Source organism: Bos javanicus, chromosome 23, assembly GCF_032452875.1.
Source record: "Bos javanicus breed banteng chromosome 23, ARS-OSU_banteng_1.0, whole genome shotgun sequence".
In the NCBI taxonomy this organism is placed as follows: domain Eukaryota; kingdom Metazoa; phylum Chordata; class Mammalia; order Artiodactyla; family Bovidae; genus Bos; species Bos javanicus.
Window position 1 is genome coordinate 6,401,407 of NC_083890.1, and position 14,197 is coordinate 6,415,603.

At 39.6% G+C, this 14,197-nt stretch overlaps 1 protein-coding gene across 19 annotated transcripts in view; it reads right to left on the minus strand.

Moving 5' to 3' along the window:
* Positions 1-14,197, minus strand: part of MLIP (muscular LMNA interacting protein) — a 295,821-nt gene that overhangs the window by 122,395 nt on the left and 159,229 nt on the right. For 18 of the 19 annotated variants that reach the window (XM_061397834.1, XM_061397826.1, XM_061397832.1 and 15 more), the window contains one exon: positions 4,288-5,844. The exons of the other annotated variant lie outside the window; for it this stretch is intronic. In XM_061397834.1, coding sequence (XP_061253818.1) covers positions 4,288-5,844 — 1,557 coding nt within the window. The remainder of the gene's footprint in view (positions 1-4,287; positions 5,845-14,197) is intronic. 19 annotated transcript variants of the gene reach the window in all.

The following is a 14,197-nucleotide window of genomic DNA, read 5'->3' on the forward strand; positions in this document are numbered from 1 at the left end:
CGATTCATGGGGTCGCAAAGAGTCGGACACGACTGAGCGACTGATCTGATCTGATCTATTTATATATATAGGGATTCCCTGGTGGCTCAGATGGTAATGAGTCTGCCTGCAATGCAGGATACCCAGTTTCGATCCCTGGGTTGGGAAGATCCCCTGGAGAAGAACATGGCAACCCACTCCAGTATTCTTGCCTGGAGAATCCCCACGGATGGAGGGGAATGGTAGGCTACAGACCATACGGTCGCAAAGAGTCGGACACAACTGAGCAACTTCACTTTACTTTCTTTCATATATATATATGTATATACATACATATGCTATGCTATGCTAAGTCACTTCAGTCGTGTCCAACTCTGTGTGACCCCATAGACGGTAGCCCACCAGGCTCCCTCGTCCCTGGGATTCTCCAGGCAAGAACACTGGAGTGGGTTGCCATTTCCTTCTCCAATGCATGAAAGTGAAAAGTGAAAGTGAAGTTGCTCAGTCGTGTCCGACTCTTAGCGACCCCATGGACTGCAGCCTACCAGGCTTCTCTGTCCATGGGATTTTCCAGGCAAGAGTACTGGAGTGGGGTGCCATTGCCTTCTCCGATATATATACATATATATATATATATATATATATATATATATATATACACACACACATATATATATACACACACACACACACACACACAGGCTGATTTTTACCTAGAGAGATAATAGCAAAAAAAAAAAAAAAGGAGGAAATAAATATGATAAAGAAGAGTATTATTCAAGAGAAACTAATTTATCAGAAGTTATTATAAATTTTATCCATTATATGAAACATTTTTCTGTTCAAAGAAACAGATAAAAATGGATAAATTATAACCACTCTTCATATTTTAATACAGTTCATCAAATTTTATCATGCATTTCTATAAGCTTGAATTATATGAACTTGGAAATAAAGAAACTAAACAGGAATAAATAAAGCAAATGCCAAGAATTCTTCAATACTGGGAGTAGTAAGTGAGCTGTGGAGGAAAAGGTCATCGAAAAACTTGATTTTAGGACAAAAAGATTTTATCAGAACTCCCTTCAGGCTCATCCTCTTCCAACTCTTCAAAAACAGGGCAAAACATAAACAAAGCAGCTGCTAAGTCACTTCAGTCGTGTCCGACTCTGTGCGACCCCAGAGACGGCAGCCCACCAGGCTCCCCCATCCCTGGGATTCTCCAGGCAAGAACACTGGAGTGGGTTGCCATTTCCTTCTCCAATGCATGAAAGTGAAAAGTGAAAGTGAAGTCACTCAGTTCTCTTTGACTCCTAGGGACCCCATGGACTGCAGCCTACCAGGCTCCTCTGTCCATGGGATTTTCCAGGCAAAAGTACTGGAGTGGGGTGCCATTAACAGAAACTCTCTAAAGAAGCCAGTGGAGTAAAACTACTTTTCACAAAGGTAAAGAATAATTTAAGTATAATGCAGTGTGGTATAAGAGATCATTGTCAATAAATTCAGGAAAAGGTAATGTTTAAATCACCAGGTTTTTTTTTTAATACATCACAAGTGAATTCCATAATAACATATATGTATTGAAAAAATAACCACCAGCTCATTTACTTCAAATAAACCACTTTTTCAAATTTAGAATTAGGGTAAAAGATTTTTTCCATCTCATTTGCTTTTTAAAATAGAAGGACTTCATAATCTGGAAAAATATATTTTAAAATGATCCAAATATTATATCAATTGATCATTCTAATCATCATCTCATAATGATGATTTCCTTCCTAAGAATTAATAAATCAGGCTAAAATTATAATGTATATGAGTTACTGCTTTGTTGCAATAAATCTCAGTTTTTAAAAAAATGGCTTCAAGATTCCGTAGACTTCAATTAATATAAATGTCATCTCAGTCAGCATAAGAAACATTACCTGAGCAAGCTATTCATTGAACAACAGTTTCTTAGTACAGAGAATGGAGAAAATAATACGGCCAATCTTACACAGTCATAACAAAAATAACAGACATAGTCTCTTCTAATTAAATTTTAACTGCTTTGTGTAACTACTGTGATGGTTCATGATTCACAGAGAGTATTTGATCTCTGTTTCTGTAATTATCATTGGTATTATCACTAGTTGATGATAAGACCAGTATTCTTATGTGTCCACATACATTCACCTGGGACCATCTTCTGTATATTTGGTCAGGTTGTTTAACATTTCTGAAATGCCAACTGCTTTCCTCTTCATTAAGCTAAATCCTAAACATTGGAACATAAATCTTCCAACATTTATGACAATGTACCTCACTAACCATATCCCATAATAATATTCTCTGAATTCAGTGAACTTTTATAATTTTATACATAATCTGTATTATACTGTTAATATTGCCTTGTCCTTATTTTCTAGGTTTACTGTAAATTTACTAAGTCTCTACAGCTTCTCCACATTATGTATATATATGTATGCTTGCATGCATGCTAAGTCGCTTCAGTTGTGTCCAGCCCTTTGTGATCCTATGGACTGTACCCTACCAGGCTCCTCTGTCCATGGAATTCTCCAGGCAAGAATACTGGAGTGGGTTGTCATTTCCTTCTCCGGGGGTCTTCTGACCCAGGGATATAACCCGCGTCTGTTTCCTGCATTGGCAGGAGGGTTCTTTACCACTAATGCCACCTGGGAAACTCATATACATGTATGCTTTTCTGCTACATAAAATTTGTTTTTTAAGACAAAGGATTATCTCTTCCTTAAAAATAAAACACACATCCTCTAAAAAGCTAGTATAGCGGTGGGCATACAGTAGATGCCTCATGCACGCTTTTTAAGGTGAATCATATTGTAACCTTAATAGGTTAAGATCTTGTTAATATAAGATCATGTGGCTCTTTGATCTTTCCCATGATTAGTTCACCACCCCAACAGAGATAGAATTGAACACAATCTCCATGGAATCAACCTGGATGCTCTAATGGTGTTATTTCAACACACTGAACTGAAAATCCCAATCCCTTTCTAAATACAGGCACTTTCATAATTTTATTTCACATGTATAATAATGACTGGATTCTAAGCTTTCTATCTAACCACAGATAAACTCCACATCCTAAGTTACATGGGAACAGCTGGGAAGCTGGTAGAGGTGCCATTCTAGGGCAGAGGTGCCTTCTTCCAGAACAAATGAACCATGAATGCTATGGGTAACTCCTTCAAATGTTTCCCTTCTCATATTAAAATAGATGCTGATCCACATCCTTGTTCAACAGGTTATGTCGGAGGATTTAAAAGTCAATATTTCTCCTCTCTTAATTCTATTTCCCTATACCCAGCCTGTCCACTCTTTCTGTATTTTATAATCACTATATATTTAGTATTTGCTATGCTAAGTCACTTCAGTCGTGTCCAACTCTGTGTGACTCCAGAGATGGCAGCCCACCAGGCTCCCCCATCCCTGGGATTCTCCAGGCAAGAACACTGGAGTGGGTCGCCATTTCCTTCTCCAATGCATGAAAGTGAAAAGTGAAAGTGAAGTCGCTCAGTCGTGTCCGACTATTAGCGACCCCATGGACTGCAGCCTACCAGGCTCCTCCATCCATGGGATTTTCCAGGCAAGAGCACTGGAGTGGGGTGCCATTGCCTTCTCCGATTTAGTGTTTAGAATAAAGCAAATAATTTTCACATACAAAGGAAATTTCTATTCTATTTTGCCATATACATATTAATATATAACTAAATACATATTGATTTAGCTTGAGGTTTATGGAAAACAATGAAGAAATGAACATTGTAGAAGGGGAAAAAATTAATAATAATAAATAAATGCCAGCAAAAGAAATAGAAAGTTTTCAAATTGATTTCACAATCATTTGGGGCTTGACATATAAAATTCCATTTTACACTAATCCTATCTACTATTCTATCAGTACAGGATATCTTGGTAGATAATACGGTTCATGTTATTAAATAAATCATAAATGTATCATATTCCCAAATCTCATCTAACTGCTCTAAATTCCGTCTGTGGGATCAATAATATAACTCATTATGCCCGGGAAAAAAATGCCCTTAAGGCCATAGATATAAAAAGTTACCATAAGAGGATTTGCAAAATCAAAGAGGTTTTCAGAAACATGCACAATTTTAAACAGATTATAGTTCATCCACACATTCAAATACACCAAGTCTTACATCCTCTTGCACTACCTCCTTGTAGGAGCAGAATGAATATCATAATCATTGATTTTCCCCTGGAAAAAAATTCTTCTATTTTCAAAAGAAGCATGCACCATGCAACGTGCAAAAGAAATACCTTGGGTTTCTTATTCTCAGGGCCTGCTGACATGGACAATGCACAAGGTGAACTCAGCTCCTTGGTTCTTGTTAGACAGAAGGGAGGTGACGGAGCTGAGACAGATGATCTGTGGTCAGATATAGAGCTTTCGGATTTCCCAAGTCTTGAAGGCAGGGAAAGATTTGGGTGCAGCGTGGAGGGACTGAGCTGGTGTGTTTTTGTGGGAGGATTAGCCAGGGGGAGAGCAGAGGACCCCAGACAGGGAAGAGAGGCAGAGCTGGAGCTGGAGACAGGGGCTGGGGGTGGAGTAGACGGAGCCTGCCCTTGGCTAGAGACCGGCGCTTGTGCGCTCTTAGATCGGTTTATCAGGTTTGAAAGAGCTGGGGACGGATGGTAGCGTCTCTCTGGTGAGGAGAGCATGGCCCTTGGGTTAGTGGGAGGAGACACAGAAGACGATGTGGAGGAAGGTGATGTAGAGGCATGTGAGCAGATATCCCTGGGCTTTCCCGGGCCTCTGGGGTCAGCATCCTGTCTGCCTTTCGAAGACAGAGGAGAAAAGCTTGGAGGGACGGGAGGCAGACCCACAGAGCTGGAGGTACCAGTTTGCAGCTGGGAAGTCACTGGGCTGCTCTTCAGAGTCGGGGATGGCATTTTCTCTACAATCACAGAAGCGAAGCTGCTACCGCCCTGTTTTGGGGGAGAAAGGGCCGATGCCTGGGGAGGGGGTGCAGCTTTGGTGGGAGAAGGAAAGGGGAAGGATGGCTGGCTGAGGTCGGAAACCGGGTTTTCCCTTTGCTCTGGAGACCCTGATCGCAGGGAGCAACTTGAGAGGGATTTCTTAGGTGTGGGTGGGGTTTGTTTGACTTTTTGATCAAGCGTGAGCGTGGAGGAAGCCAGGGAGTTGAGAGAGAAGGTGGGACAGGAGGCCGGGGAGAGGGGCCTTTGGTGAGAAGGGCTGGACTTCAGGATGGCGGTGAGGACGGAAAGCCTGGAGGGCACCGGGGGTTTCACCCCTGACCTCGAGAGGCTCCCGCTGGAGGACGCTTGGCTACAGACCGTGGAGGAGGAGCCGTGGAAAGGGGAGGGGAAAGCTCTGGGACTCGGCGAGAGCGAGTGCGTGACGATGCGCACGGGGATGTAGGAGGCTGCACTCGACTTCAGAGAAGCACCGGAGGCTGGTGAAGGAGAAGAGGCTCTCGGACTCTCTCTGGGACTAAGGACGTTCGAGGTGACCGTCTTCTTGAGGACTTCAGAAGTCTGCCCCGGGTTTTGCTGTGCTGTGCTTGGACTGGATGAAGGAGACCCTGATAACTGAGCGGGTTGGGGGACCTGTGACGTCGAGGACGTGCCCTTCGGTGCAAAAAAAGGTGCAGAGTGAGCGGAAGTTTGAAAGTACGTGGTTGTTTCTTCCACCAGGGCCCCGCGGGCATCCAGCCTCCTCGAGTGGAACTCCTCCAGGACAGAGGCGCTGGCGAGGTCGCCTGGGGCAGGTGGTGTTTTCTGATTAGTTGGAGAAACAAAGGAGAAAGCAGGTGGTTTACGGGCAAGCTGCTCAGAGGCAGTGGGAGAAGTTAACTAGAGGAAAGAGAAATAGACAGGGTCATAGGACATCATTTGTGAAACTGTCAAAGGATTCTTGTCACTCGTGCGTTTATGCAAACAGTCCTATTCGTTTACACAAAAGGAAGCCCTTAAACCTCCCCTCAAATGGAAGAAACTCATTTTGCTAATGAGGCGTTTCTTTGAATTTGAAATAAAATATAAATAAATGGTGAACTCTTAGACACTAGATCTCATTTATTCCCCAGAATACACATCAATATAAAATTGTATTTGCATGTCTCCCTTTGGAAAATAATTCATTGACAAAATCTAAAAGAGCTATCTTCTTTTGGAATTGAGTGATTTGAAAAGATTTAAATCATCATTAATATAAATTTCAAAATGCACTTTGGAAAAGGAAATAGCTTTTCTTCCATTGTAAGACTATAAACCATAATATGATAAAAATGATTACAATATTTCAAAAGTTTAACACACTTTGTTTAAAATTCTAAAAACTTAGACTTTTCCTACACATTGTAAACCTGAAAATAATGGCCAGAATTCAAAAGATACAGCACCCAACATCAACATACAATGATAAATTGAGAATGAAAGCCAAGGGTGAAATAGGAATGGAGTTTTAGCTTATGAAAAATATTTTCCCTAATTACTTGTCAGAATGAACAGTTAACAAATGATGTGAGTTATGCTGGAAGGAATGAATAGATAAGCATAGTACTTTACAAATGCAATCTGCCTAAAACAATGCAATTCACCAATCCACATCAAATAAAAAGAAAATAAAGAAATCATGTCCAAAAGTGGTTAGGGAGAGCCCATAAAATAACTGGGTATCTATATTCTTGTGCTATTTTTTTTAATTATCCAGTATTTTAAAACAAGTACTGAAATTATAAATGATTCTAAAGCCAAATCTTTTAAAGAGCAGTTTCCTTTCAAAATTATTGAATGGAGTCTCTCAGTCCATAAGGGAAAGGAAAATATTTGTGCCAAAGAATTTAGAACATATCTGTTATCAAAAATATTAATAAATATTTATTAAGTTATATATGTTATAATATATAATATTATATATATTTAGTATATATCAGATAAGCTTACAACCATAATAATTAACTTAGCAAGAGCTTCATTTATAAACTCAGTAAAAGATATTTCTTGATTTTGCTTTTTAACATGTTAAAAAGGTGCCCATCAGACCGAATGCAAAGATTTTCACATCAGAGCTTTGAGTCCTAAAAATATTTAAAACTGATAAATGCAAACAACTCATCCAAAACTTATGTTTCTGAATTAATGTACCCAAAATATTCCTTTCTTTTCATATGTAAATTTGTCTGTAAATTTGCAACACAGAATTCTTGCCACATAAATAATTTTTGAATATTTTGGCATGTAACCCAGAATATCTGAAAATCAGGGATAATTGAAAATCAAGCAGAATTCAATAAAATTGAGATAGAAAGTTTAACAACCTCCTCACATAAGTTCTACTTAGAAACAATTCTGCTTATCCAGTGTTTGTAAAACCAACTCATAAGATTAGTTGTAAGTGAAAGTTCTCTGTTTCCAATGATTGATCTCTTCTCACAGAAGGAATGAAGAAATTTCAAGACTATGTAGAGTCTCTTTTTATGTTATGCCATAGCTTTTGGTATAAAAAAATTTTAAATTAATCACAGCCACAAAAATCCCATTACCTTTTCAGCCATGTTTCCAAATAACTTCATTTTATATAACAAACTCACTAATTCATCCTGATTATCCTGTTAAAATCACAGGACTGTGATTTTGAGGGTCTCATCAGAAGAAAAGACTCTTCTCTCCAACTTCCTCAAGACCATGGCTTCTAATTAATTACCAAACATTCTATTGCATGAAGTCCTGTCTTACCTAATATAAGTAATTCTAAAACTTGATTACTGAAAAACTAAGAAAAGTTCAAAGAGAAAGATTCTGAAGAGTCTAAGAATGTTTTTATTATATTTTTCTAATCAATGTACTAATAAGCATTTGCAATATATTTTTCAAATTTTATATTATCCTAAATTATACTAAAATAAAAATGTGGTACCATATTCTTATAAAATTCCCAGGAGAGGAGAATGCCTTTTGTAACATGTAAATGAAAAAGATTCATTTCTTGAGTTCCTCTTATTAATAAGTTTAAAAAAAAAGAGGGTATAAAGACATGAATAATTTTATGCAGAAAGAAAGGATGGATACCTGTCAAAATTTAGTCAACTTACTCAGAATAGGCCTTTTATTTTGCCTCTCACCTGTAAACCCCTAACAGGGGATAATACACTTCTCTAGTGCCTGCAAATTATTTCAACCCCTTCATCCTCTCCCATTAATACCCTCTGTTCTGTTCTCTAGGTTTGTTACTGATGTACTCTAATTCCTTCTCTCTCAAGCCTGTTCTCTGTCCTCTCCTCCATTTATCTTCTAACCTGACCTTTCTTGATGCCTTTGCTTCAGAAACTTCTCTAAAAACACTGCTGACCGTGTTCTCTCATCCCCAGCTCTCTTCTGATTCCTTGAAACCCCCTCACCATACGCTTCCTTCCAAATCATTTCCAAAGCTTTCTCCTAGAAAAACTATCCTGAGCTCTGAATACATTCACAATAATCCCCATAACAGAGGATGCTTGCAATGTTCTGCTCTCAACAGGTGGATGATCCTTATCCTAAATCCACCCTTGGATCCTGCATAATAGAGATTATCAGTTATTTGAACAACCAATCTCTGTAATAGAGCTGCCTTGTCATTTTAGTAAGTCTAAAATTAACTGTTTCTCAACACTATTCACAATAACAAACATATGGAAATAACCTAAATGTCCTTCAACAGATGAATGGATAAAGAAGACGTGATACATATGTGAAATGGAATATTATTCAACCATAAAAAAGAATGAAATAACACCATCTGCAGCAACATGGATGCAACTAGAGATTATCATACTAAGCAAAGTAAGTCAAAAAAAGAAAGACAATACCATATGGTATCACTTACACGTGGAATCTAAAATATGACACAAGTGTACTTAACTTCAAAATAGAACAGACTCAGAGACAGAAAATAGACTTGTGGTTGCCAGGCGAGAAAGGTTTGGGGGAGAGATGAGTGGGAGACTGGGGTTAGCAGGTACAAACCATTACATGCAGGATCGATAAACAAGAGCCAACTATATAGCACAGAGGACTATATTCAGTATCCTATGATAAACCATAAAGGAAAAGAACTTGCAAAAGTATATATATATATATATATGTGTGTGTGTGTGTATAATTTAATCATTTTGTTGTACTGTAGAAATTAACAGCATTGTAAATAAACAATACTTCAATAAAAATTAACAAATAAAATTAACTGCTTCTGTGTATATTCAGTTTTTTCCCAGCGTGTCCATGGATTCTGAGACATCAGACTCCAAGCCAGAGTGCCTGATCTGCTGCCGCCTGATGTTCTGAATAGCGACGAAGATTTGAACCAGGTTGGTCCATATATACAGTTGTACTCTTTCCCCTCAACTGACACAGTCATACAAGGCAGAAACTTCTGATTCTCCCGTGTCCTCAAATGCAGTCCTTACGTCATAACAGCTAGGTCTCCCAACATACCTACTGCTCTGTCCTCTTCTCACAGATGGACATTCATAGTGCCATCAACACCTCCCCATACCTACCATGAACCGATTGTTCCTTCACAACAGAGCCCTTCTCTTATGACCCAGGCTCATCTCCCTCAACCCCTGCTAGTTTGCATTTTAGGTTTTAAAATTACTTTTTTAATCTCAACCTTTTGCAAGCACTGTCAACATTCTGTCTTGTTCTTTTGCAGATCCACTTGGCAAGTTGTTATTCTTAAATCAGTCCCACCAACTGTCCTTATGCTCCTAGATCTAGTTTACCTAAAGCCACTATTTTAAAAAATCTAATATAATCCTGTTGATTGGCAGGGCCACTGCACTTATTTATGAGTTTGTCCTGCATAAGGGTATCAACTGAGAGTGAGAAAGGCGTTTCTTGAACGAGGCAGAGGGGGTCCCTGTCTCTAGTTCACCCATGCGCTGGTAAGGCACTGTGGATGGGCACCAACATAAATGTAAGCTCTGTAAATCTCAGCAGGACTGTGTACCACTCACCTTTTTTGTGGACTGTTTGGGATTTTTTTCCCTCTCTTATATTTTGACCCCAGCTTCCTCTCCTGTTCTAAACAACAGCCTTCAACAAAGTTAACACTCTCCACAAACCCTTTTCCCAACACCACCCTCACTGTATTCAATAGGTGACCTGCTGCTGCTGCTAAGTCGCTTCAGTCGTGTCCAACTCTGTGCGACCCCATAGATAGCAGCCCACCAGGCTCCCCCGTCCCTGGGATTCTCCAGGCAAGAACACTGGAGTGGGTTGCCATTTCCTGACCTAGGTTATTTTTATCCAAGGAAAATTGAGACTACCAGGAAAATTAAATTTTTCTAGAACTTTCTTTCTCCCCTTTCATTCATTCTATGGAAATATAATGGACTTTCCCTTTTTAAAATGCAAATTCCCCAGTGTGCTCTGCATTCCAGCAGCTTTTCTTTTCTCCAGGATCCCATTTCATCAGTCCCCCGCCCCCCCCCCAATAAGCTATGTATCCATCTTTTTTTTTTTTTTTTTACTGATTTGCTCATCCTAAAAGCAGAATACTTACAATCTTTAAAAAGTAATAACTATCATGTAGTGGACTGTAAAAATACCCACATTTTTCTACTCTTTTTATAAGAAAGGCAAAGTCCTTTTCTTCACTTACCCTTTAACCTCAACTGGCCATATGACTTGTTTTGACCAGTGGGTCATTAGCAAATGTAATATAAGACATATTGAATTGAAAAGCACTTGTGGATTGGTGCTTGCTGGCTTGCTGAGTGGACAGCATCACCTTGATGTAAATGAGCCCAGTTCCTCACTGGAAGAACTACAAGACCACATCTCAGTTAACCAGCCAGCAGCTGACCCAGAAGCCAACCTCAGGCACATCAAGAACCACAGTAAAGATCACCTGAGTCTGACCCAGATCTGTAGAACCACCCAGCTGAACACAGACAACTGTTGATCTGTACATTTTTTAGCTAAATTAATGATTGCTGTTTGAAAACACAATTTTGGCACAGTTCATTAAGCAGCAAAAGCTAACCGATAGAAGCATGTGCACATACATGCACCAAGTTCTGTGGCATCCATAAACACCCTATTCACAGGTCCACATAGCTTTATTCTGAGTCACTTCTGAATCTATATCTTTGTGTTGATTTCCTTATTTCTTGTGGCCAACAAACCCTAAAGGAACTTCCCACAGAAGCCCTCATCGACTGCCTTCATAATCCCCTCTTCATTATAGATGGAAACTGTGACTTGCTTCTAGCTAATCGAACCTGGCAAAGGATTTTGCAGATGCATTTAAAGTTCCTAATCAGGTGACTTTAACTTAATCAAACAGGAGATGCTCCTGAGTAGGCATCACCTACTGCAATAGAGCCATCTGTTTCTTTAACTTTACCCTCTGTATTCTATTGCTTATGCTACATTATATTGCCTATAGCCGGAAATATACAGGAGAGCCCGTTCTCAAGGCTCTTAATTTTAAAGGCATAACATTTCCCATTCTCAAAGAGATAAAATGTTGTGGAACAGAGAATAACATCTATTTTGTTGGCAGTCTATAGGAACATCATGACCTGACCTATATGGACAGCTGCAAGAACAAAGGATTCCAACACTAAGAAGTTTGCAACAACTAACCACACTTCCTTCCTTTTTACTATTGATTTTAAAAAAAAACAAAAAACTGAATACTAACTTGGGGAAGACAGTTCCTCGGAACAGTGGCTTGCCATCTTTTTGGTCTGCTCAGTTAAGTTCAGTTCACTTGCTCAGTCGTCTCTCATTCTTTGCGACCCCATGGACTATAGCATGCCAGGATTCCCTGTCCATCACCAACTCCTGCAGCTTGCTCAAATACACGTTCACCAAGTCAGTGATGCCATTCAACCATCTCATCCTCTGTAGTCCCCTTCTCTGCCTGCCTTCAATATTTCTCAGCATCAGAGTCTTTACCAATGAGGCAGTTCTTTGCATCAGGTGGCCAAAGTGTTGGAACTTCTGCTCCAGCATCAGTCCTTCCAAAGAATGTTCAGGAATTATTTCATTTAGGATGGACTGATTGGATCTCCTTGCAGTCCAAGGGACTCTCAAGAGTCTTCTCCAACACCACAGTTCAAAAGCATCAACTCTTCAGCGCTCAGCTTTCTTTATGGCCCAACTCTCACACCCATACATGACTACTGGAAAAACAATAACTTTGACTAGATGGACATTTGTTGGCAAAGTAATGTCTCTGCCTTGTAACATGCTGTCTAGCTTGGTCATAGCTTTTCTTTCAAGAAGCAATTGTCTTTTAATTTCATGGCTGCAGTCACAACCTGCAGTGATTTTGGAGCCCCCAAAAATAGTCTGTCACTTTTCCATTGTTTCCCCATCTATTTGCCATGAAGTGATGGGACCAGATGCCATGATCTTAGCTTTTTGAAGGTTGAGTTTTAAGCCAGCTTTTCCACTCTGCTCTTTCACTTTCATCAAGAGGCTCTGTAGTTACTCTTCACTTTCTTCCATAACGGTGGTGTCATCTGCATATCTGAGGTTATTGGTATTTCTCCTGGCAATTCTGATTCCAGCTTGTGCTTCATCCAGTCTGGCAATTCACATGATGTACTCTGCATATAAGTTAAATAAGCAGGGTGACAATTTATAGCCTTGATGTACTCTTCCCAATTTGGAACCATTCCACTGTTTCATGTCTGGTGCTAACTGTTGCTTCATGACCTGCATACAGATTTCTCAGGAGGCAGGTAAGATTGTCTGGTATTCCTATCTCTTGAAGAATTTTCCAGTTTGTTGTGATCCACACAGTCAAAGGCTTTGGCATAGTCAATAAAGCAGAAGTAGATGTTTTTCTGGAACTCTCTTGCTTTTCGATGATGCAACGGATGTTGTCAATTTGATCTCTGGTTCCTCTGTCTTTTCTAAATCCAGCTTGAACATCTGGAAATTCTCAGTTAAGTTCAATACTGTTGAAGCCTCGCTTGGAGAATTTTGAGCATTACTTCACTAGCGTGTGTCATGAGTGCAACTGTGAGGTAGTTTGAACATTCTTTAGCATTGCCTTTCTTTGAGATTGGAATGAAAACTGACCTTTTCCAGACCTGTGGCCACTACTGAGTGTTTCAAATTTGTTCACATATTGAGTGCAGCACTTTAACAGCATCATCTTTTAGGATTTGAAACAGCTCAACTGGAACTCCATCACCTCCACTAGCTTTATTCATAGTGATGCTTCCTAAGACCCACTCGACTTCACATTCCAGGATGTCTGGCTCTAGGTGAGTGATCACACCATCGTGATTATCTGGGTCGTAAAGATGTTTTTTGTACAGTTCTTCTGTGTATTCTTGCCACCTCTTCTTAATATCTTCTGCTTCTGTTCGGCCCATACCATTTCTGTCCTTTATTGTGCCCATCTTTGCATGAAATGTCCCCTTGTTATCTCTAATTTTCTTGAAGAGATCTCTAGTCTTTCCTATTCTACTGTTTTCCTCTATTTTTCTGCATTGATCACCGAGGAAGACTTTCTTATCTCTCCTTGCTATTTTTGGAACTCTTCACTCAGATGGATATATCTTTCATTTTCTCCTTTGCTTTTCGTTTCTCTTCTTTTCTCAGCTATTTGCAAGGCCTCCTCAGACAGCCGTTTTGCCTTTTTTGCATTTCTTCCTCTTGGGGATGGTCTTGATCACAGTGTTACGAACCTCCATCCATAGCTCTTCAGGCACTCTATCAGATCTAATCCGTTGAATCTATTTCTCACTTCCACTGTATAATCGTAGGGGATTTGATTTAGGTCGTACCTGAACTTTCTTCAATTTAAGTCTGGATTTGGCAATAAGGAGTTCATGATCTGAGCCACAGTCAGCTCCCAGTCCTGTTTTTGCTGACTGTATAGAGCTTTTCCATCTTTGGCTGCAAAGAATATAATCAATCAGATTTTGGTATTGACTGGTGATGTCCATGTGTAGAGTCATATCTTGTGTTGTTGGAAGAGGTGTTTGCTATGACCAGTGCATTCTCTTGGCAAAACTCTGTTAGCCTTTGCCCTGCTTCATTTTGTACTCCAAGGCCAAACTTGCCTGTTACTCCAGGTATCTCTTGACTTCCTACTTTTGTATGCCAGTTCCCTATGTTGAAAAGGACATCTTTTTGTTTGTTTGTTTTTTGACGTTAGTTCTAGAAGGTCTTGTAGGTCTTCATAGATCTGTTCAAC